This window comes from Dermacentor silvarum, chromosome 3, assembly GCF_013339745.2.
Source record: "Dermacentor silvarum isolate Dsil-2018 chromosome 3, BIME_Dsil_1.4, whole genome shotgun sequence".
Classification (NCBI taxonomy): domain Eukaryota; kingdom Metazoa; phylum Arthropoda; class Arachnida; order Ixodida; family Ixodidae; genus Dermacentor; species Dermacentor silvarum.
In genome coordinates, this window is record NC_051156.1 from 183,007,136 (window position 1) to 183,032,894 (window position 25,759).

The following is a 25,759-nucleotide window of genomic DNA, read 5'->3' on the forward strand; positions in this document are numbered from 1 at the left end:
AAGGAGAACGTCGCGACTATTTGACACTCTCCCCGTCTCAAAGCTCGGTCGTTTCCTATGCTGCTACAACGGCCCTCACAATGAGTAGCAGCATATAAGGCGACTTAGCAAGCCACAGCGTATGCTAAAAACTTCGCAATCTCCTGCTCCCATGTGACCATATTTTTTGTGTCATGGCGTGGCGACACAGTAACCTCCTGTGAAAGGAAACCAAAACTGGCTGTAGCAAGGTTATTAAACATGAAATTATTTAGGGCGCTTCGGAGGCTTGCCAGCATTTTCTTCCCCTATAAGGTGTAGAGGACTAGGACTTTCATTTAGCGCAACTGAAACGAATATTTAAAAATATCATGCCAATACCATTTTAACAACGAACAATGGCAGCACTTCAACGCTTACCTTCCAGAGATTTCGCTTATGTACACAGGGGGTTGTTAAGCGCTGTCCAACGAGCACTGTATGACGGCACAATACCACCAGGATGTTAACATATACAAAATACTGAGCATTGTATACATGGCACGTATACAAAGAAATGTCCGAGTCCACATGGCCTCACTATACCGTATAACCACTTAGGCCAACAGAAACGCACAGTTGCAAATAAACTAATTGTCGCATTATATAAAATGATGTTGAATTTGTACAAGTACATAAAGGTCATGTACAATAATGTGACAGAGGGACATTACATAATTATGTGGTGATGCTATTAAATGTGTGTATCCAAAAATTCCCATGAGTGCGAGAGCACGCACACACAGAAATCACGGGCACCTACATACTATGTACATTCATAATACTTTTGATGGCCTGGCTACAAGAACCAGGCTGGTCGAAAATTAAGCCATACGCGTCCATCTGCCACCGACAGAAAACGGCATGACCTTTGTCGAAGGAACTACCCCTTACCCAAGGAAGAACAACTCCTTTGACAGAAACGACAGTAGCTCAAAGTAGAGCCTCTCCAGAAGGGAAAACAGAGCGCGGCGGCGATGTCCCACGGCAACTGCCTCGCAGTGGTTACGCCATAAACAAAAGGCCCCCGCTGCAATTAAAATTCGCGCGAAGCGGCCACGTAAGCAACGAGCCAGTTGTAATAAAGCGGTTTACTCCAAGGCCACGGAAACCAGTATGTACGGCCCTCCAAAATACCCTAGCAACGACGCACTGCAGCAGCACATGCTTGTTGGATTCTTTGAGGGGGTAATTGGGACACAGCGAAGATGGACCATACCCCACCGCTCTAATCTGTCACGCGTTGGGAGCACTTGCCACCCTAGAGGCCACATAAAGTCGCGTAGATGGCCAGGCAGAAAGGACACCGTTATCGCACCTCACGACACGTTATTGGAACGTGCGCGGCGCGCTGGGGGTACCAGAGGACGCGGTAAGGCTGACATTGCATTCACAACATAGTTTTCGCGGACATCTACATCGGGACTTACGTGGTGTACGTGGCGATACAATGCTACGACCGTCGAGTAAAATGCAGGTGCGTTTAATACTTAGGGCCCCCCCAATTTAGGCGTACGCCCGGTAACAATTAAGGAATCTTTGTGCTATGGAAGTAGCAAGCGAGTTCACGCGTGGGACACTGATCACCATGTAATAGGCGGAGCTGAAATCGCGGAGCAAGCAGCCGGCAGCGAAAAGACACGAATGGAAACACGAACCCACCGCGAGAGCATGGTTTCCCAAGCGCCGCGCGACAGTGAAGTACACAAGGACAAAGAAGAAGTTACAATGATCTGCATCTGACTACTCAGTCGCACTTTCTTTTCTTCCTCGTCTCATTAACATTTCGCCTTGTCGTTTTACTATAGGCTCTCTTAAATCGCACTTGTCATCTGAGGAGCTTTATTAACCGAAAGGATCTTGTGAATTTCGGAATAGCTTCACCACGTCCCTCAGTTTTCGGCCAATATCCTCTTTCCGTTCGGTATGCGCCACTGTCTTTGTGCTCATCATCAACCGTACAGCAGGGACCGTACGGCCGGTACGCACAGTCATCGTCATCAAACAGTCTCGAGCCCGCGTGCCTCACGTTCTCTCGAAAAATCGAGAAGCGGCAGCCTAGCATTCTTGCAGGTCTACTAGGCCTTGCATCTACGATGAGCGACGCCAAAGACAGATTCGCCAACGGCCGCCAGCAGCAACGCCACAGCGCCGCGCCCGCACGGCAACGGACTCAAATCGTCAGATCACGTCACTCCACGGCGAGCCCCGAGCGCCTGTCGAAGCGACGGCGAGACACCTCAGAGCTCGAGCCGCACCTTAGGCCGAGTCTCGCAGCCGCGACGTCCAGGGCGAGGTCACCGACTGACGGCTCACCAGCGGAGTCGACCGCGGGAGGAGGTGCTCGCCGCCGCCATCGCTCCGCCGCTTCCCAGACACCAGGTGCGGTGGCCGGAAAGGACAGGAAGCAGTCACTCCTGCGAGGACAGCGCAACGCCAGTCCTTCCAGGGCGAGGTACGAGATGGGCGACACCACGTGTTTTGTGGCCAAGGCTGGCGATGACGACGTTGCCGCCGCTGCCGCCGCGGAGCAGCGCTGTGGTCAGCCCAATGTCCCTCCGAGCGTGCAGAGCGAACGACGCCCTGTGCCGATGGCCCGACGCCGACAGCAGCCCTCGACGGCGCCGCCCCAGCGTGACGGGGTAGCCGGCGGCGCGGGCGGCGTGCACGCGGATCGCCAGTCCACTTCCAGCTCGGTCACCGTCGAGGTAATACGTCGCGGCGCGCCCCTACCTGCCGAACGCCGCAGCCCAATGGCGCCGAGCACCACCAAGCACGGCAGGCCACTCTCCCCGAGGGATCTTTCCGCAACAGACGCTGCATCTTCCATAGAAGTATCTTCCGCCGTGGCCCTTTCACCCGTCTCTCCGGGAAAGCGTGCGGTCAACATCGACATCGAGTTCAGTAGGCCAACAGCGGCGGGAAGCAGCCAGGGGACGCTTTTGCGATCCATATCTATGAACGTGGAGAGAATCATCGGACGGCTGCTTGCTCCACCGCGCTCCGACAGCCGCAGCCAGCTCTTCAGGGGTCCTCCTCCTGGACCCCCCAGAGGAGCATATGCCGCTCCGTGGCAAGTTCCAAGGGGATACATGCCCGGATTGCGCCCCGTGCAGCCGGTATGGGATCCGTATGCTAGGGCATGGCGAGTTCCAAAGGCGCAAAAACGACGGGAATCCGCAGGCCGAGGTGTAGTCGGCGGTCAAATTCCGACTGCAGATGCCCTCGCGATTTCCGTGGACGCCAGGCCACCTGGCGGCGCGCCCGTTGATGAGAGTGGCAGAGTTACCCCACCCAGTGATGAATCGCTGAGGCGTGAAACGATGGAAGGAGTGCCTAGCATTCTGGACAGGATGGAAGACTCGCTCACAGACCAGATCAAAGCCGCAGAAATAGCCGCCGCCATCAGAAGGGCTTCTGGTGGAGAGTCTCTGAAGTACGAAACTGCAGGAGGCATTCCGGACATTCTGGACAGGTTGGAAGAGTCGCTCGTGGACCAGGTCAAAGCAGCGGAAATAGCTGCCGCTATCAGAAGGGCTTCTGGTGGAGAATCTCTGAAGCCGGAAACTGCAGAGGATGTTCAGGGCATTCTGGACAGGATGGAAGAGTCACTCGTGGACCAGGTCAAAGCAGCGGAAATAGCTGCCGCTATTAGAAGGGCTTCTGGTGGAGAATATCTGAAGCGGGAAACTGCAGAGGATGTTCAGGACATTCTGGACAGGATAGACAGGATGGAAGGGTCACTCGTGGACCAGGTCAAAGCAGCGGAATTAGCTGCCGCTATTAGAAGGGCTTCTGGTGGAGAATCTCTGAAGCGCGAAACTGCAGAGGGTGTTCAGGGCATTCTGGACAGAATGGAAGAGTCACTCGTGGACCAGGTCAGAGCAGCGGAAACGGTCGCTCGGCTTAAGAAGGCTCCCAGCGAAGAGTCCCTCAGACAGCAGACGATTGTTGGAGTGCCGCGGATTCTGGACAAAATAGAAGAGTCGCTCGCTGCTCAGGTAGACGATGTAAAGGTTATTGCAGATGATAAGAAACGGAAGACTAAACGCAGGAAAAAAGGGAAGGCCGGGGCAGCTGACACGGAGATTACTTCTACTGGCACGACTAAGAAGAAGAAGAAAAGAAAATCTAACAAGTCTGCTCAGGAAGAAGAGAAAACGGACATGGAAGTAACCACACTGAAGTCAGAACGTCGGAAATCCGGCACTAGAGAGGCGGTGTCTTCGACTGGTACTGGCGCAGAGAAGAAGAAAGGAGCTAAGTCTGCTCAGGAAGAAGAGAAAACGGAGAAAACGGAATTGGACGAAACCACACTTAAGTCGAAACGCCGAAAATCCGGCACTGGAGAGGCGGTGTCTTCGACTGGTACTGGTGCAGAGAAGAAGAAAAAAGCTAAGTCTGCTCAGGCAGAAGAGAAAACGGAGAAAACGGAATTGGACGAAACCACACTAAAGTCAAAACGCCGAAAATCCGGCACTGAGGAGGCGGTGTCTTCGACTGGCACTGGCGCAGAGAAGAAGCGAAAGAAGAAGAAGAAGAAAAAATCTGCTCAGGAGGAAGAAAAGACGCAAATGGAGGGAACGACGCTCTTATCAAAGCGCCGAAAATCTAGCGCCCCGGAAGCGACTACTTCCGGTGCTGCCGGGGAGAAGCAGAGGAAGATGTCGAAGCAGGCAGAGAAGGCGTGGAAGAAAGAAGGCGAGGAGCAGGCCGACGCTGAAGTTTCTCCGCCTGGCGCCGTCGAAAAAAAGAAAAAGAAGCCGAAGAAAGCGCCCGAGAAAAAGGAAACCAAGGCAGAGCTGGAGCCTCCAGTTGACGAGGCTATGATGAAAGCGAAAGGCCAAGAACAGGAGGACGACGCAGTTCAAAAGAAAAAGCAAGCCGGAGTGCTTGAGCATATGGCCAAGGGTGAGTTCAAAAATTTGGGCATCGTTGAAGAGTCACTTCCGGTTGTGGTAAAATCACCGCCCCTGGATTTCGATGACCAAAAGTCTCCCGACAACGACGACGACTACCCCGAGCATCATGCTGAAGGCGCGCGTGAGATTCTGGCCGAAATGGAGGAGGCACTGGTGAAAGAGATCGAAGCAGTAGAACCGATTAGCCCAGACAAAGAGGCTCCCGGCGACGTTCCTATCGACCGTGAAACTGGAGGGGCTCTGCCAGCTGCTGTGGACGGGAAGCATACCGAGAAAGGGGAGACGGCGACTTCCGCTGACTTGCCGCGCGAAGAGAAGGAGCCTGAAATGGCGGCTCGGGAGAAACCTAAGCGCGACAAAAAGAAGCTGAAAGACGGAGGCGACGGTCATCTTGTGGAGAGGACGGCTGTCACTGCCCTGGACGTGGCGGAAGGTGATAAGACCGTGGAGTCCAGGATTGCGCCCTGGAAGAAGCCAGAAGGTGAAGACCATGGCGTGGACAAAGCTGCTGCAAGCGCGCCGGAAAAGGAAGCAGAGAAGGTGCCGGTAGGGGAAGCGATCAAAGAGGTGGGAAAGAGTACGCCGAGTTCCGGCAAAGAAAGCGCGTCGAAGAAAGGGCAAAAGAAAAAGAAACCTGGCGGAAAGAAAAAGAAGTCCAAAGAAAAAGGCGACGCGGAAAAGAGCGTGCTTACATCTGTATCCGAGAAGCACACAGCGTCGCATATTGGATCACCGGAGAAGGGGCATAAGAAGAAAGGAAAAAAGAAACACAAGGATAAGCGACAGCAGCCGAAGGGTTCCGTGAAAAAAATTGAAGTGGAGACTGGTACGATCGGTCAGATTGCGCTCGAGCACCAGCAGGGTCGTCGAAGCCTCGTTGGTCGAAGCTCGACAGGAGAAAAGAAGCTCGACGAGCACACTGCCGCTGGAGACAAAACGGCCGAACTGACCTGCAAGACGACCGAATTGACCTCGGAGCTTCCGGTCCCGAAGCGAAGCATAATGAAGGGGTCGTCCGATTCAAGGAGGAGGTCCAAACAACTTGATGAGCTGGTGGATGGCAGCGCGAAGCCGCTTGTACAGCCGGCACTTGACACAGCCCAAAAGCAGGTTCCACCTGCCCTGCCAAGCGCGCCTCCAGCTGTGCCGCCCACGTTAGACAGCGCTGCCGCCGGAGAAGAGATCGAGCACAAGCCAGCCGGGAAAAAAGCGAGGCAATCCCTGAGTGTACCGGCCGGAGCGCAAGAGCTGGAAGAGTACCTGGAAGTCTTCGAAGGAGCCGCTTCACTGCCGCTCAAGCTGCAGTCACCTGCGGGGCGGCGGTCAGTTTCTGCGCCCAAGAGAGAGGGTGCACTTCCACCGGAGGAAGAAGTCGTGCCTAGTGTGCCCGGGGAGGTGGACTTGGACACTGCCACCGCTCGTCATGCGGAGAAGCTTAAGAAAGCCCTCAGGGCGAAGCAGCACAAGGAACCAGAGGCCGGTACCGCGGAGCAGACCACGTTCAAGTGGTCCACGTCGACTATGCCGAGCTTCGTACGCGAGATGTTCTTCTCCACGTATCGTTGGGGCATGAGTTCGCCTCCGACATGCGAGCCGTCCCGCGGGATGAAGTGGTCCACCAGCCAGATAGGTCGCCGAGCCTCGGTCATTAGACCCACTCCGTCGCTCGTCCCGTCTCCGCCTTTGCCAGGTCGACGGGCCAGCATTGTGCGCATTTGTCCGCAGAGTATTTCGCTCAAAGAGAGCAGGCCGCCCAAGCCACAAGACCCTAAAAAGAAGAAGAAAAAGAAGAGACCCAAGGGCAAGTCGGTGCTCACGCCGGCGGGCGCGCTGATAAGCGCGCCTGCCACGCCATCCGTTCAGAGCCCGACGAGCGGGACGACCGGCGTCACGTCTCCCGGCACCAGCCTCACTGCATCGTCGGCGGCGACGCTGCCCGCTGCAACCTCGGCTGCCATGCAGTACGACGCCACTGGAGCCCCCCCTGTAGGCGCATCAGTCGAGCAGCCTGTCCCAGCAAAAGTCGAAGCTCCACTGTCGACTAGCGCTGGTGCTTCGACTGCCGAGAAGGCCCATAAGTCTAAGAAAGGAAAGCATGAGAAAAAGGGCAAAAAGGGCAAAAAGGGCAAAAAGGGCAAAAAGGACGCCACAGGAGCTCCCGCAGGCGCATCAGTCGGGCAGCCTGTCCCCGTAAAAGTAGAAGCTCTGCCATCGACTACCGGTGGCGCTCCGACTGTGGAGGAGGCCCACGAGTCTAAGAAAGGAAAGCCCAAGAAGAAGGGCAAGAAGGGCTCGAAGTCTCATGCTAAAGCCGAGAAAGCTGGCTCGAAAAGGAGACCCAGCAAGGAGGAAGTGGCCGCTGTTTTAGCAGCGGGAGTTCAGGCGGTGCCAGGAGGCTCGCCTCAGGCAGTACCGATAATAGTCGCGGAGCCCAGTGTCCCTTTCCAGCCGGTGGCCGAGGTGGCTCCCCGGCGTCCATCACGGCCGGAAGGCCCCGGAATGGCAATGGCGACGGCCTCCGACTATCCTAGGATGACCCAGTTGCTGGCAGAAGACGTGTCCCCGTTAGTGCCTGCGGGGGGAGTCGGGGTTGTGGCTGAGACCGTGGTCAAAGGACCTGAGATACCAGAAGACAAAGATGCTTCAAAAAAAGGCAAGAAGTCTAAGGGAAAGAAGGGCAAGAAGGGCAAGAAGAAGAAAAGGAAAGGAAAGAAGGGCGCCCGCAAAGGTGCAGGAGAAGTTGTCGTGGCGCAGAAGGAGGGCAACATGGCGCTCATCGTCGTTTGCCTGCTTCTGTTAGCCGTGTGCATCGTGATGATCGCCGTCCTGGCTCTCTATTTCATTATCGCCAAGGCGCCGTCTCAGCCGGAGGATACAACGGTGCTATCCACACTGCTGACGCCTATCGTAACGTGGGAGACAACTTTGAGCAGGTACGATGGCTGTTCCTACTCTGTAGACCAATAAGAGTCAAGCTTACGTTTCGCTAAAGTTTATGCGAGTTTCATGCAGAATCCTAAAAAGGGTTTCCTAGCGAAACTAAACGTCCATCTGTAAATTTAGATGTGCTGGGTGAACAGGTCTAGAAATTTGGACGTTGCCCCTTTGGTCACATGTCGAATTTCACCGCAATGCACCAACGTTCATCAATGGACGGCATTTTTAATAAATTATAGTTCAACAGATAGGCCGAGTTTGAACTTTCAGCAATGCCAAGAGGGTTCTCCCTTTTAATAGCACAGCCATTTATGGTCCTTAGTCGTAACTTCCCTGCTGCGTTATTGCTGTTTTATACCTGACCAAAACGCTGCGATAACGCACAAGAGAAGTGGCGACTAAGTGTCGCAAATTCGTATATTATTAGAAAGGAGTACCTAATCGACATTTGCTAACTGAAAGTTGTTGAAGTTCGGCCGATGTTCTTCTTATTATTTTTTTAATGTTGCCCTTTGATCTAGGGTGGTGCATTGCGGTGTAGTTCGACAGATGACCGAAGGGGCAATATCCAAAATTCCTGTGTGTGGTGATGCACGATAACATCTGTACTGTAACATGTGTGAATGAATTTTCCTTTCTCTTTGATAAGCGGTTCATGAAATCGCAGTATGCAGAGCTTTTGACGGTTTTTGACAGGTAAGGCACATGATATATGGTTCACTTAGCAAGACTTAGATGGGAATGAGTCTGTACAGTGTGTTCAAGTCTTAGACGGGCATGAGTCTATATATACAGTGCAGTGTGATCCAGCCGGAAGGCAGCCCCGGAGACTCATTTCACAGAAACTTTGCCTTCGGCAACAGCTTGTACTAGCTCACGACAAGCATGGAATCCAAGATCTGGAAGCGCGCGTTGTCAATGCGACAAGCATGCTTGTCGACTAGCAAGCAAAGCAATCAGTCATGCGACAAGCTATCACTGTCCGTATTTAGAAGAAAAAAAGAAGAAAGAAAAAGGCAGCAATTCCACATAAGTCAATCACATAAAGAGAATTGAGGTTTTCTCTCTGTATACGTGACAAGTGCGGTGCCTGTCAACATACGACTACAAGCGACCACAACACGAAGGAGTGTGTCCTCGTGGGGCCCTTTCAGACGTTCGCCCTTTGTTTCACCAGCAACTCTGGCATCAACCGTATTCGAACAAGGCGCGTCTGAGCCAACGTTTCGACGAGGAAACTTGTCCCTGTCATGTCCCTTTGCCTGAGGCAAGGTCAAGACAAATGGTTCGAACACAGTTTACGACGGGAGAGACCCCTCGTCGAACAGGGTCCGTGGCGTAGCCAGGGGGTGGCATTCCAGGCCTGTGCTCCTTCCCCCCACCCCTGAAATTTATCTGTTAGTATGTGGCCTTCCAAACCCTCTCCCTTCCTCCCTCTCGTCGTCCGCAGTCAGGTGGGTGCATCCCTCCCCCTGAAAAAACAACAAAACCTGGCGATGTCACTGAACGAGGTACTTCATACCGTTGACCATATGGTCGCTTAGCACAAAAAATGGAGGAACGGACTGAACGCCAATTGGCAAGGGCAAGGGGAGCGCCAATTGGCGCTCCCTTGACCCCGTCCCTTTTTTTTTCTTTTGAGCTAAGCGACCATATGGTCAACAGTATGGCATGAACCGACTAGCCCAGCAACAAGTTTGATTGAACTAGGTACGTCTCACGCCACTGATAAGGGGACTCTTCTTCTACGAACACAAATCTCCTTGTCAGAATGTTGGCGCCAGCATGATGATGATGATGTCTATAATGAGAACTTCATATGCCTCTACATGCAGCGACGAAACATCCCTTGTTGATCATTTCAAGTCTCCATCTTCCTGTGAACACGTGTTTTGTTCGAATGACGTAATTTGTTTTAACAGCGAAGCTGTTTAAGCCAGCCGTAATTTGTGGTTCGTAGCCGTGGTAGCCATGGCAACCCTAAAGAAAAGGAGGAGGACGCACGCGGTCTCCTCCTCGCTAGCTCTCTGCCTTCCCGACGCCTGCCTCTCTTCTCTCCGCGGCGCGCTGAGCCAGGAGAAAAAAAAATTTTGCCGCGTATCTGCGTGCTTCGCTGCAAATGTCGTCGAAAGACGATAGTCTTCTGCCGGCCGTACTACATGAGTGCTGGTCTGATCCGCGGCCACCCGTGATGCTGTTCTCGTACCATTTCCGTCCTGGCATGAAGGTTTGTTTGAACAGATTTCATTTTACCGCATTATTTCATCAAGCGGCCATTTATGTTTTGCCCTGCCTCAGACAGCGCTTCCTTTATGTTGAATCGGCCGCATCTGGCTGGCATTGATAAAATTGAGGAGGCGCTGCGTGAGACATGGACGCCATCTGGCAATACATCGGGAAACATGAGCTTGTGCAGAGGGTTTCCTTCCTCCATGGCAGAGGGCGCTCGTCGGCGCGCAGTCGGGGAACGTCCTTCGTCGGCGCGCATAGCATGGCATTTTCAGCGCAGCTTAAGAAACTAGGGTCTTTACAGTTACGTATCTATGTATTTTCTATTAAAGGAACACACCTCCTAATACTTACCTAGTGATGTTGCGCCTCAGATATGCGAAATATTTACTTTGTGATCGATAACGTTCACAAGTATGAACAGCCGTACCAGTTTAAGTAGTGTGGGCGGTAAGCAAGTGGTCCAACTTTGGCCGGGCGGCTGAATCGGGTGACAGACAGACAAACAGACAGACAGACAGACAGACAGACAGACCAAATTTTCAGCGTTTAAGTTCCCCAAGAAAGACTATCGTCTTTAAAAAAAATCGGAAGCTTGCACTAGGCCGCGCAAAGCTCAAGACACAGCGAAGCTGGCTGATTGATATCGAGCGGCTAGCCTCCAACGCGTTCGGCGTCGGCAAGCAGCAGCGTTCTTGGCACTGTACCAAACTTGGTTAGCCTGCCTGCGTTTGTGGCGTGCCAGGAGCGCTGTCGCTCGTAGGCGCCCACGCGTCCAGCGCTAGTCACGCGAAATGTCGCGAAAGGGAAGGTACCCACGAAGATGATCGCTCGAGAATAACTTCCAACATGCGTAGTTAAGTTAAACCAAGTTAAGACCTAGCAGCAACCGAATTCATACCTAGCAGTAGCAGCCAGTACGCTTCGCTGTGCCTAAGCTTTGCGCGACCGAGTGTAAACTTGCCTGATTTCTTGTTTTCTTTCTTAAACGGAAATGTGCGTGGTCGACCTATAAAAGTTAAAGTGTAGAGCATGGTTCTAAGGAAAATATGTATTTTTCGCGCGCTAGAGGAAACAAGGTCCCTTGTCATGGGTACGTGCTCGTTGCAGCTCTCGGTGCCCTCTTCAGAGAACTGTACATTTCGCGCTCTATCCGCCGTGTGGGTTTCGCACTGGGTTGGCGCAACTACTGACAGCGTAAGAATTTACACGCGCAGTCGGTGGACGACCGGAATGAGAACGACCAGTACAGAGTCGAGAAGAAAGACAACCACTTCGAAACCACCACCACCACCACCACGGCCGCCGCCCCCGCCACCGCCACCGCCAATACCGACGGGCTCTGGCGTGTACGAGTGTTCGACATCGTTCTGCAACAGCGAAGCGGCCTACCTCAGGTTTTCTTGCAATTTTTTCTCTCATCGCACATTCCTGATGCCGACGCGTTATATTAGTAGATTACAGGGCAAACTGAAATTCCAATCGATGGTCGTTATCCATTAGAACGAAAGCTTTGGCCGTCGCACAGGGCGATCCGTCACCGTCGCGTGTCCTGTCGCCGGTGCAAGAAGTTCTCGTTCGCCACCCGGAAGTGCGAGCAGCATCTTCCGCCGGCTACCGTGATTGCGTAACAACATGGTAGCGAACATGCAGGCCGCCCGCTTTGGTCGCTTTGAATTCGCGATTGCCATTTGCTCTCTATCAAGAAATAAACGGTAAAATTTACCTTCGCTGCCTGATCTCACTCTAGAACACAAAGTATTGACGATGTTTTGTTATTATTGAAATCATCTGTTTGTTTATACAAGCTCAACACGGCGTCGAGAGTCGTGGAAGTGTTTTATTGGGTGCCTTGAAAACCGTATGAAGCTTATCTGTAAAGGCATAAGTGATAAAGATTAAACTTGCTCGTACAGACCAGTTACAGTAACGTCGGGGATATATGAATATCAGTGCAAGCCATAAAATTAAATTTGTCAAATTGGGTCGCAAAAAATAATATATTCGGGCAACTACAAAATGTGTTCAGGTCAGGCAGACGCCTAGATGATATCTGTGTACTACTTCAGTGCAAAGAGATTTCAATAGCTCAAAACAGACCTTTATGGATAGAATTTCTACATTTTAAAGGAGCTTACGACAACGTAGGCAGGAAATTGCTATGGGATATTCTCAAGCACAACGACATAGATGATTATTTCGTGGAGTTGCTAAGAACAACCGAGTACAAATCGTATGGGAAGATCAGAAATTCAAAGAACAAGTGGACATTCACCGAGGACTGAGCCAAGGATTCCCTTTGTGCATTGCTGCTCACGCTTTGTGTTAACGGTATAGAAATACGACTAGAAAACAGGGAATTAAGTTCTGATTTATCTTACATCCATAATGGGCAAAGGGTGCAACAGAGAGTCTCTGGACTGATACATGCGGATGATCTAGTGCCACTATCGAATAGTGCAAGCGATTTAAGGACACCTGCGAATACGTGTGGCAATGAAGTGACATATCTAGGCCTTAATTTTAGCTCTGAGAAATCGGTAAATATGGTATTTAATGAAGAGACGAGTAATGAAATGATATCAATTCAGCATCAAGTCATACCCATAGTCAAGCAATAAAAAGTACCTAGGTGTAATACATAAATGAAAGAATGACGTACTCAGACATCCACCAATATAATCCGAGGATCAAGGCAAACCGGGATGTAGCAGTAATGAAACATAGATGACTTTGTAGCTACAATAATTAAGTGGTGGTGCGAGGAATCTGGAAAGGAGTAATTATGTGCTTTGTTAATTGAATCAGAAATATTGTTGGGATTGGAGATTCACCAGAGGTTGGTGGGCCGACAGGCTTTGGGGACCAATGGTAAAACCACGAATTTGGCAGTGCAAGGTGATGTGGGTTGGGCTTCTTCTGAGGTCAGAGAAATGCGACCAAAATTAGTTTTGAATAAAGTCTCGAACATGGATGAAAAGAAATGGGCGCCTAAAGTGCACTTATATTTTTACCGCGGGGACATAAACTGGAGGAAGAAGTCGGGAAAGTTGGCAACCAGGTACAGGGTAGTTGAAAGTGTTAGTAGACAACCCGGAGTCATCAAAAATGAAGTGAGAGAAATAAAGACGGTAAACTGGATGCAAAGGATGGGGGGGGGGGGGGGGGGGGAAACAGACCATGGAGATTCATAATTACCGGAAATAATATCGGAAGGGAAAGTTTGTACAATATGACTAAGGGCATGTGCCTTCTATTTGAGGCCCGAACTGACTACCTGATGACAAAGACATGCCGGAGCAACTTGCCAAGGTATTCACCCGGCGAAATCCGTGGGAAGCCTTCCAGAAACGCCTGGGATCCAAAGCGGATGGAAGCATTTATTGGTCAGCAGTAGAGATAATTATGCCAGGGACGTCTACAGTATTGGTGGGAAAAAAAGCAGGGAAGGTATGGTAAGAACATTCCAGACCATAGGGAACCTGTACAATATACAGACAGAGGTTTTAATGAAGACATAAAATATCCATGAGAGAGGCAATGTGCTAGAATGAAATACATGTATATATAATACCTGATTATCTCAAGCATGCTAGGTGACTTAGTCGCCGCCCCGTTTCGAAGGGAATGCCATTGTAAATCATCACAATCTTGGAGTTACTGTATCTGGCTCCGTTATGCACAGTAACACTAACCGTTCTTATAAAGCCCGCCTCTACGTTCTGCGTGCTCGAGAAGTCGTGTGTGTGTGTGTGTGTGTGTGTGTGTGTGTGTGTGTGTGTGTGTGTGTGTGTGTGTGTGTGTGTGTGTGTGTGTGTGTGTGTGTGTGTGTGTGTGTGTGTGTGTGTGTGTGTGTGTGTGTGTGTGTGTGTGTGTGTGTGTGTGTGTGCGTGCGTGTGTGTGTGTGTGTGTGTGCGTGCGTGCGTGCGTGTGGTGTGTGTGTGTGTGTGTGTGTGTGTGTGTGTGTGTTGTGTGTGTGTGTGGTGTGTGTGTGTGTGTGTGTGTGTGTGTGTGTGTGGTGTGTGTCACCGCAAAACAGCCTGACACATCGTGGAGAGGAGGAAAGTGCAGAGGGGTTGGAGCATACATAGTTCTCGGCTCACGCGGCAGGCATCTATATACATGTAGTGAATGAGAGCCCATCATTCCAACGCTGGCAACCGTCATGCTTGCAGCTCGCAAACACGCGCCAAAGTTCCCGCTAGTAATTTTAAAGACGATAAAACTTTGTCTGTCTGTCTATCTGTCTGTCTCTCACTTGATTCAACCGCCCGGCCAGAACCAAGCGAGCTACTAGCACTGGTGGCACGGGGTCATACACGGCGTAAAGGAAACCTCATATTTGAGGGATACATATTGTGTCCAGTAGTGGACATGAATACAGGCTGATGATGAGAAACATGAGTGATACGCAGCGTGGGACTGGTTTTTACGTTAGTAAATAAAAATCAACGCGTTAGAAATGGTGTCGAAGAGACGCTACGCGTTAAGAACCAGCCGACTGATCAGCTCTGTAGCGGCTTTACGTCACCAGATGGCGCGAGAGCAGGGCGAACTCGGGAAATTTGAATTGAATTCAGCAAAACCCACTAAGTGGTTCGTTGAGAGAAAGGAAGGTTGGCGTCCATTGCATCCATCATGGGAGGAGTGAGAGGGGAGGGAAAGAACATGAGGGGTGGGAGGGAGGAGAAGAGAGGGTGTTACGTATCAGGGACGGCAGAAGACTATCAGCTTTCGACGTCATTGGCAGCGAAGCAAGCAGATATGCGGCCAAATTTAAACGCGAAGCATTTCTTGGCGAACATTTGCCACTTTGACAGTATATATCTATCTATCTAGCCACCTACGTCTTGGTGCTCTCCTGGTCGTTTCGTTAACTTGGTATTTACCAAAATTGGCATAGTATGACAAGAGTATGACGAACATAGATGATAGGTCATCACATGTGTGTCATGTAAGTCATGAAACAGCTGCCTAGGTCTTGGTGCTCTCATGGTCAGTTTCGTTAACTCGTGTATGTACCAAAATTGGCATACTATAACAACATTGTATGACGAACATAAATGAAAGGTCATGACATGAATGTCATGACACTGCGTGTCATGTAGGTCATGAAACAGCCACCTAAAATGACAATGACCCAGTTAAAACATTAACACTCAAAAACCACTGAAATAGGTTCGGAGTGGGTACTAAGGGAAGGAAACACTAAAGGAAGATGGTAGAAGTCATAGACATGAGCATGATTCTACAAAAATGACGACTCACCGAAAAAACATTAACACTCAAAGACCAATGGAATGGGTTCGGATGGGGGTACTAAGGGAAGGAAAAGGCTAAAGGTTGATGGTCGAAGTCAGTCATAAGCATGAGTAAGCCTTTCGCCTTAAGGTCTCTCAGGTGTAGCTAAAGGGACTCCTGAGGACTCATGACATGAATGTCATAACATGCGTGTCATGTAGGTCATGAAACAGCCGCCTACGTCTTGGTGCTCATGGTCGTTTCGTTAACATCGTAGGCACCCCGCACGCTGCTGCTATGACACTATCTGGAGTCGGCGCGCAGACTGGGGTGGGCCGATCCCGGAGATAATGCAACAGTAAACTGCACTTTACTCAGCGAAAGACCGACCAAGCGGATTCGCCAAATCCCAAACCCTAGGAAAGTATAGGCATAGAAAGGGTAGAAAGGTTTGTCTTATTAAAGGAATTGTGCTCTCGATGACGCATATTACTTTCAATGAGGATATTTAGGCATCATTTGTCTTATCACTGAGTAGTTCTGTAGAAAAGAAGGTCAACAGCTTGGACACCTTTAAGGGTAGTAAAGACGGTATACTACTGTCCTGCATGCGAGCTACGCTGGAAGAGAGCAGCAGCAACCGCAATGAGAAAATTCCGCGGGAGGGTTCGCAAACAAAACTTCGCTTCAAATTTAAGTTTATGTAGGGAATGTATTTGAACCTACTGCTCTGCTCCGTCTGCAGTTCGTTGATGGACCACGCGAGGACGCCTGCGTGCGTCAACTTCTACCAGCACGTGTGCGGTCGCTGGGCGGAGGGCCACCGCCTTCCGCCGGGCCCTAGCGCGTTCGTCTCGACCGACAGCCTGCTGCAGGACGAGCTCGTGCGCGCGTTGCTAGCGACCGTCATACGCTCGAAAGAGCCGGACATCATCCACGCCACCAGCGTCTACGAAACCTGCATGCAGCGCGACAAGGTGCGTCTGCGCTGTATAGGCAGCCCACTCAGAAAGAGCTTCTGCACTTGTGTTACTGCGCGTTCAAGTAGTTCGACAGCGCTTTCGGGATGTGGGCCGGCATTGTAGAATTTCGCCATATTGTGAAATTCTGCAATGCGGCATTTTGAGCCAATCGGAGACCGATCGGAGACAAGATGACAAATTTGGTAATGGTGCTTCAGTTGAATGGACATACAATCATGACCTACAAATTTTTACGCACCACGGGAACTGAGAGCAAGCTGAATATCTCCGTAGCCTCAGAACGCAGCCTAGAATTTGCATTTCCAGCAGTATACCCGAACACCATAGTGATGATACGGTTTTACCGGCTCACCCGCAGCGGTGGCTCAGTCAGCTAAGGCGTTGCGCTGCTGAGCACGAGATCGCGGGATCGAATCCCGGACGCGGGGCCGCATTTTTATGGAGGCGAAATGCAAAAACGCTCGTGTGCTTGCGTTGTAGTGCACGTCAAATAACCCCAGGTGGTCAAAATTGATCCGTAGCCCTCCTCCACTACGGGGTGCCTCATAATGATAACTGGTTTTCGCACCTAAAACCCCAGAAAGAAAAAGGTTTTGCTGGCTATACTGTTACACGACGCTCGGGAATCCAACGTTCTTATAGATCCCGTACGTGGTCCGTAAACTTTCGCGGTTGACTTTACACCTGCAAACGGCATTTCGTGCATCGATCAAATAAAATAAGTCTCTCTTTCAACAAGTGGCCTGCACGCAAATTTGAAAAAAAATCTGAAAATATTCGATATCGATATTCGAAGTCAATTTTTCTCGATTCGATTCGTAATTATGCCTAAATTCGCCTAAACACGAGCATTTTTTTTTTTTCATTTCGCGCCTATCGAAATGCGGTAGCCGCTACTGGGAATGGAACCCGTGACCTCTTGCTTGGACCTCTTGCTTGGAAGCAGAGGTCACGGGTTCTACTATATATGTATACATTGCCTACTACATTGCCTACTATGGTTTTATACTACATTGCCAGATAATATTGTTTTGGGTCCGTATAAAATTAACATTACGTCATCCATAAAAACCATAGGCGTAATATTCACAGCGCAGATGACCTGGAATGAACACGTTAGTCATGTTTGCTCAAACGTACGAAAAGTTGTTGGTGTGTTAAATCGGAATCGCAGTGGATTACCTTTTAAAATTAAGCGTCTCATTTATCATGCTCTTTTCCATTTACACCTCAGTTACTCTTCACTTATATGGGGTAATATTTCTGCTCAAAATATTCAAATGCTGGAAATACTTCAAAAGAATGCTGTTCGGGCGATAGCGAACGTTTCTTTTTTCGAACACACGCAAGAGCTTTTCCAACAAAACAAAATAATCAAGCTCGTGACATATATAAATTCAAAGCATTACTAAGCTATAGAAATGCTCTGCTGGGAAAACTCGATTCATTCCTAACCCTGGCAACTTTACAAGAAAATAGAAGTACATATTCATATCGTCGCCAGGCACCATGTCAGATCTCTTTCTCGCGTACCAATTATGGCTGTCAACGCCTTAAACATACACTACCTTCCCAGGGAATGCTTAACTATTTCAACCAACAAAATGTTGATGTGTTATCTCTAAACAAAACGAAAATATTGGATTTGTTCTTATAGATGCGTATTGTTAAATGCCCTAACAGTTCTGCAGAACTTATGATGTACTCTCATTGTGTTTCTACGTTCACACTTGTAACTATGATTCCTACAATGCAGTTTTTCGCTGCAGCGATTGTGCCCGGGCCGCGCGGCAGGGTTTGCGTTGTGAACTCGATGGTGCAAAGGGCGTCTTTGCGCTTCTAAACTTCGAGGATGTGATGGGCTACGTTGCCGAGGTGTCTGTCGCGAAAGCAGCAGCCTATATGCAGATTTTCTTTTTCTATTTTTTAACATAGATGCGCATATACATATTTGCAAGTACATGTAAAATAATTTCTAAAAAAAAAAGAACGTTTCCTGATGGTAACTTGTTTTTATTGTACACTTCTGACATTTGTTATATATATATATATATATATATATATTGCTTTTGCATTCTTACGTTATATGCGATTGAGTTTGCGTCAAAAATAACAGATTGGAATTTATACTGGGAGTTATTTTACACAACTGTATTATAACTAGTTTCTATATAATAACATGAAAGTATCTACACTAACGCCGTCGCCTCCTTACGGTATGTCCCCGTCTGCCGCGTTAAAAAGACCGTCAACCAGCCCCCATAGGAAAACTTTAAGAGCGGAGTTGTTTAAGCTTTTCGTTTACCCCGCGTAGCGTTCGCAAAAACTCGACAAGCGACGACGTCACTGCGGACAGCTGCGCTTCGCTTCGCCAACTCGTCCGCCGCTACGCTAGCGATGACGTCACGGCGCACAGCTGCGCCTCGCTTCACCTTGCGACAGCCAATCGATAGCCAATCAATAGCTAATCGATAATCGATCAATAATCAATAAATTCCGAAAATTCTGGGGATAATTTGGTAGTGCTTAGTCTAGCCCAAATACGTGGCCAATACCTTGCGATAGCCAACCAATAGGTAATCGATAATAATCAATACATTCCGGAAAAGCATAACCTGTAAGGCCAGGACCAGCTAGGTGCCGATCAGCTCCGCTGTTTCTTTAGCCTTGCGCCACTAGTGCAAGCTACGCTAATTTTTTTTTGTTTTGTTACGTACTGGAAGTTGAAAGGCAACTGGTTCTAGTAAGGGGGTTTCTCCTGCCAGCGGCGTGTGGTTTCGGGATCGACTCCCGTATAACAGGATGACATTTAGAGCGATAGCTCTACTACCTGAAGGTACAAACCCAGAAAACGACTGGTTCCGTAAATCTGACCTTCAAGCCTCAGTCAAGGTCAAACTGGGACTTAGCCTGCCCAATGCGTTTTTGGACACGCGCGCGCCTCGGGGCAACAGCAAACCATTAATGAAATAATAACAAAAAGACGCTAGGGCCTTCAAATTCTGATATAAGACGGCTTATATTCCCCCTGAAAAAATGTCTTCCCAGCAGTGCATTTGTGTTTAAAGATGAAGCCGACTTTAAGGGGATCGGTGTAAGTTTGGTCTTTGTAAGCTGGCTTTCCCAAATTGTGTGTAGAAAACACCGAGCTTTTTGACCATGGAATATTTTATTATTTTGCTATCGCTGTCGAAGCTTCACTATTAGTGTGACACTGCCATCCGTTTTTGTTTTACTGCGTAAGGCTTGAGGGAACGCGCGCGACTCTCACGCGTCCCCTGATGTTGTTTTCCTCGCATGGCTCCGTCTCCTGTAATCCGGCTTCGCCGCGTGGCTTTACGGCGGTGGCCAACGTTACTAGTAACGTTGGCGGTGGCGGTCGGTGTGGTTACGGCGTATTACGGGAGATGACGCTAGTGTTGTGCGGCTAACGCCACCTAACGGCGGGGTTACTTGGGCGCAAAAGGGAGAAGGCGCTTCCTCTTTGACGTGGGGTCAGCAAGCAGCGTACGTGGACGCTTGGCGCGTGCTCAGCCCACGTCGCGGGACCGTCCCGAGAAGGCTTAGAAGCATGACACCGGGATGGACGAACACGGATTGTTCGAACGCGCCACCGTTCGCGTGACCGTACACGTGAACGACTATATATGCGTTGGTGTCTAGCATGCGGGCGAACATGTCCGCTCGCTATCAGGTCGCGGTGAGTCGGACTTCCTCGATATGTCGCGCGCCCATCGGCGTAGTAATTAGGCTAGCGTGTATTAGTGTATGAAATGTGCAATAAATGCCCTTTTGATTGTTTTTCACTACTGTGCTGTCGTTCTTTTGTCCCAAGAGCACGGGTGAGATCCCACAGGCTATAAGCTTCGGCGCGCTGCTTGCAGGTGGCGCAAACGTCGGTAGAAGTCATACGTGAATTATTCAAGTCGTGGCAGATCGGCCGGTGGCCTCTCGAAGCCAACGAAGTACCCCGGCACGAGGATGCAGAAACGATAGTGTGGCGCTTCGCCGCCGAACTGATGGGGGATCTGGGCCTCGCCACTCTGGTGACCGTAGACGTGGGCGCGGATCCGGACAGGCATCCTGACCTAGACGCCCGCCCGGACGCGCATTGGCGTCCCATCCTCCAGCTGGATCGCCCCGAACCGCTGTTCACAAGCCGCGCGATGGCCGAGCCCGACGTCAAACAGATGGTTATCGTTGGCTTCGAGGAAGCCGTCAGAGCTCTGGACACCGCGGTAACCGGGAAGCCGTCAGAGACAATGGTTAGTAGCAACGGCCACCTGGAGCTCTTTTTTGTTTCACGAGATCCCCACCCCCCACCCCTTTTCGTCCAATTTACCGGAATCTGGTTGATTTAGGCACCGAACCGGCGCTTAGACCGTAGAGCATAAGTGCATTGTCAGCTGCCGCGATAAGCAAGATACGTTTAGAGTATTTAAGAAAAGAATAATCAGGAAATGATTAGAGCCGCGGTCGTTACATGCTTAGCTAACCATATAAGTTTAAAGGAAGAGAGGGAATGTAAAGTATATAGAGATAGGCGAAATGCTGGACTGCAATAGATGTAGTAAAAAATGATTCCCTCAAGTAGGTTAGGTGACGGTTTGTCGCTACCTCGTTTCTGAGAGAATGCCAATAGAGATCATCATCATGATAAAGCACCTCTATTAGATCATGAAAGATAATGTACCGACGTTGCCGTGACACCAGAGGTGGCGAGAGCATTTTGCGTTATCGCCGCGCTGTACAACATACGGAGGCAGCCTTCGCTGTAACTTAGATGACACCAAGAATAATTCCCACTACAGAAAAGATAGGAAGAGCGAAAACGACGCCAGTGCTGTTGCCGAAGCCCGCCGCTATATATGCAGCCCAAACAGATTCAGCATGGGGGCGCAGACTGCACCAGAAGTGTGAAACCGAACGGGTCAATAAATACTATCGCATTAACGTGAATAGTATAGAACCGATCGAATTGACCCCTGGGTGGAATCAACCTGCTGGCCGCACGCACCACAATTAGAGTGGACTCTACCACAATTGACTATACCATGACTAATAGCTGCAATTGAAATCACCATTACACCTAATTAAGTGCCTTCGGGTTGGTGATAAAAAGTGCGTGGCGACGAATTCACCGAGGATCTTTAAGGCGCCGCTGCGTAGTCTTCGATAGAGCTAGGCTGAGCGTCGAGTAGAGAAACGTGAAACACAACGGTAGCCCGATCGTTATTTATTGAGGCGCGGCGCGTCGCTGAGACAGCGCGCGATTTGCGCGGTTCGATGGCTGGTGAGCGGTTAGAGAGGTACACACACACACACACACACACACACACACACACACACACACACACACACACACACACACACACACACACACACACACACACACACACATATATATATATATATATATATATATATATATATTCTAAGCACATTTAACGTACTTCATCGTTCTCATTTGTATATAACAATAATAATAATAATTTATTTCCCATGAAAAGAATTACATGGTGGGGTTCTGGATAAAAAGTTGCGCGCAGGCAACTTGACCAACCCAAAAACCCAACAAAGGCAACAGAGGGCGTCGGGCGCTCACATGTGAGTAAATAGATCGGATGGTGTCAAAAAAATAAATAAATAAATAAATAAATAAATAAATAAATAAATAAATAAATAAATAAATAAATAAATAAATAAAAAATGTGTATACGAGACAGGTAGTAATACACTTTAACAATTAGAAAAACAAGTAGTCTGCATTAACAAGGGGATATTGAATTTATACATGAGCGTTATAGATTACATAAAGAAAGTCTTATTATACGAAAACAGGGGGAAAATATAGGTAAAAAACATAACATAGCACTATATTCAGTGCAGCATAAACTAAAGCAAATAAAGGGGGGAAAGGTCATACAGTATTGCATATGAAACAAACTCATTAAACAACAAGAATTAGTTTAACAAGGATTAGTTTGACGTAAAGTAGTTGTGCAGGCTGCATATGGACAGAAAGGCTGCATATGGACAGTTCTCGTAAGGCGAGGTTATTGAGTAGAGTCGGAAGTGTATGTCGAAGCATTTGTTGACCATAATTAGTTCTAGAGTGTGGAATGTTCCATTGTTCAGGTGTCCTAGTGTCATAGGCTGCGACATGTTCGTGTAGGCGAGCTATGTTTCGGATTCCGCTTACCGCGTGCTTGAGCTCCTTGCGATACGTCAGTGCCAAACGGTATTGAAAGAGATTTTAAATTTTAAGTAGGTTAAGTGTTGTGAATAGTGGCTGAGTAGGAGCATCGTACGGCTTATTACATATCAAGCGTATTATTTTATTATATAGCCATCATCATCCCTGTTTCTCTTCTTCTTCGTGTTTGAGCCTCGGCCGTGCCGGTGGAATAAACGACTCTGCCAGTGCTGCCTGTCCTGGTCGTCTTCCGTCTTTCAAAGTGGTGGAGGCGCGTCAAGATCCCGACGTCCTCCTGCGTTCCTGCCCTACCTGGAGCTACGTTCCGGTCGCCGCCTGCGCCCGGCCACCCCCACAGCTATGACCACCCCTGCGTCGGCCGCCGGCACTATCGCTACCCCTGACGCTCCTGCTCCTACGACATCGGCTGCACTGACATCGTGCACCATTACCACCCCTCATCGTGATCCACCAGTCTTTGCGGGTCTCCGCGGGGATGACGTCGACGACTGGCTCGACAACTACAACCGCGTGAGTTCGGCCAATGGGTGGACCGATAGACAGAAGTTGACTACCGTCGCGTTCTATCTGACCCACGTTGCGAAGACGTGGTATTTTAACCACGAAACTGACTTCGCCGACTGGTCAGCGTTTACTACCAGCTTGTGGCAAATTTTCGCGTCTTCATCTGGCCGTTCATAAGTCGCCAAACAGAAGCTCGCTGCGCGTGTTCAACTTCCACAAGTCATATACATCCTACATCGAAGATGTCCTGGCTCTATGCCGCCGCGCCAACGTTGGAATGACGGAAGCCGAACGCATTCGTCATATTCTTAAAGGCATTGGTTCCATCGCATTCAACGCCTTAGCTGTTCAAAGTCCTACCTCGGTTCAAGATATTACATCGACGTGCCAGCGCTTGGACGAGCTTCAGGCCCTCCGTCTTCACCGTGACAGCGACCTTCCAATGCCACCTCATTCTGATTTACGTGCTCTTATCCGCTCTATTATTCGCGAAGAACTTCAGGAGCAGCAACAGCGGCGATCCACTGCTGTTTCCGCCCCATCGCCAACGTTCGACTTGCGCAACCTTGTGAAGGAGGAGTTGGCAGCCATGACGACACCGACGTCTGTTGCCCCAGCAGCGTTCCCGGAAGTCGCTGCAATGCCACCTGCCACTGTCCCTTCTGGGCCTCCTGACCTATATATATATATATATATATATATATATATATCTTCTTTCTGGGGTTTTACGTGCCAAAACCAGTTCTGATTATGAGTCACGCCGTAGTGGAGGGCTCCGGATTAATTTTGACCACCTGGGGTTCTTTAACGTGCACTACAACGCAAGCACACGGGCGTTTTTGCATTTCGCCTCCATCGAAATGCGGCCGCCGCGGCCGGGATTCGATCCCGCGAACTCGAGCTCAGCAGCGCAACGCCTTAGCTAACTGAGCTACCGCGGCGGGTATATATATATATATATATATATATATATATATATATATATATATATATATATATATATATATATATATATATACGAAACAAGAATGGGAACCGAGGGGCTCGATTTTATTAGTCATAACCACTTAAAGCCAACAGACAACGAAGCCAAGGAAAGCATCGGGGAAATTAAGTGTAGTTGAAATTGGAATGTAGAAAATAATGAAAAGGAAAATGAAAGTGGACGAAAAGATAACTTGTCGCCGGCGGGAGCCGAACCCGCAACCTCCGCATTACACGTGCGTTGCACTACCAATTGTGCTACAGCGACAGCCATCAATTCGTCCACTAACTTGGGTATTTATGTTTACTAGATACTAGCCCTAGGAGTGTTAGCCAGCGCCGCTATATATATATATATATATATATATGGTATAGAGAGAGGTTGCAAATAGGAAAGAGCTACTATTTCTATTCCCTTGCAGTGGCGCACCGCTTAGCTAGCGCTGGTGGCGCCAGCGCTACTGGCCGCTCGAGGCACTTTTTGTGTATTTGCGGGCTTCTTTCACGCTTGGAAAAACTCTTATGTGGCACGTATTGAGCTATTCATCTAAATATAATATCTGAAGTTGATTAAAAAATAATACTGAATATGTAATGAGGCGGAATGCAAAAAATAATCCGAGTATCTCCAAGCGACGACAAACATTACTTTGGATCTGTCTAGCTATACGTGGTACTATTTGCAAATCTTTAAATCTTGATGCATGGTAGTTGGGACACTCTGTATATAGTAGACAGTGTTCTATGCTCCACTACTATATGACCTTCCCAACGGCACTTCTCGCTCTTAATTTCAAGCAGAATGTTATGTACCCTCCCGCCCCCATGCGTTTAGGCCAGCCTTACATCATAGCTGGCTCGAACGAGTTCAAATCGGATGGCGATATATATGCGCTTCATAGCGAAGACCCGGCGGCACAGGCCAACATTGTCCGTCTGGCAGCTGAAGCGGCAAGCCGCTTCGTCTACTAACCCCTGCCCCTTAGGGTGACATCGGGCTCCCTGGATGCCTACGAGCGGTACCGGAGCTCCGGTGTCACCCCTTACGAACAATAAAAGTTTTCTCACATATACCTTCCCGTGCAGAGCAACGGAGTAGCCACTGTGTTCCGGCTGGTGAGCGAGCAAAAGCTGGACGACGCGCGCAACTACCAGCCAGTGAACGTGACGGATCTCATCTCCGGCCTGCGTACCTTCCTCGGGGACGTGTTCGGCTACGGCGACACAAGCACGTGGCGAGTGCTGCTCCCCTCGCGCAAGTACGCCACCACCGGTCTCAGGACAATCGTCGAGGTACGGTGTGCGTGTTTCCTTCCCCACCTACCTGTCCACCTGTCATGTGTGAGATAGATAGATAGATAGATAGATAGATAGATAGATAGATAGATAGATAGATAGATAGATAGATAGATAGATAGATAGATAGATAGATAGATAGATAGATAGATAGATAGATAGATAGATAGATAGCTTATGGCGATCGATTCAGCCCTTTAATCAATGGACCGTTGGCCCGGAGGAGGATGAGGAATTGGCTATAACAAAGAGGAAAACCACAGTAACTGTCTAGCACAGAGGTGGACAGCTCAATCGCGGCGTTCATGGAACGGTGCGGGGAAAGAAAAGAAAGAGTAAAAGAGTAAGTGCGGCGTACGCAGCCAGCTCGCAAAGGTGACGGAATCTCAGTGGTGACCGCATCGTAAAGGAATCCCTAACAGCGTAAT

At 49.4% G+C, this 25,759-nt stretch overlaps 1 protein-coding gene and 1 non-coding gene across 2 annotated transcripts in view; one reads left to right on the top strand and one right to left on the bottom strand.

Annotated features, from left to right (window-relative positions):
* Positions 1-25,759, top strand: part of LOC125944409 (microtubule-associated protein futsch-like) — a 94,652-nt gene that overhangs the window by 38,561 nt on the left and 30,332 nt on the right. The window contains exons 12-17 of the mRNA XM_049664864.1: positions 2,092-3,493; positions 3,617-7,873; positions 11,324-11,503; positions 16,093-16,324; positions 20,215-20,595; positions 25,122-25,328. Of these exons, the coding sequence (XP_049520821.1) occupies positions 2,092-3,493; positions 3,617-7,873; positions 11,324-11,503; positions 16,093-16,324; positions 20,215-20,595; positions 25,122-25,328 (6,659 nt within the window). The remainder of the gene's footprint in view (positions 1-2,091; positions 3,494-3,616; positions 7,874-11,323; positions 11,504-16,092; positions 16,325-20,214; positions 20,596-25,121; positions 25,329-25,759) is intronic.
* On the bottom strand, positions 24,231-24,303 carry Trnat-ugu (transfer RNA threonine (anticodon UGU)). Its single transcript has one exon. It is a non-coding gene; the product is annotated as a tRNA-Thr (tRNA).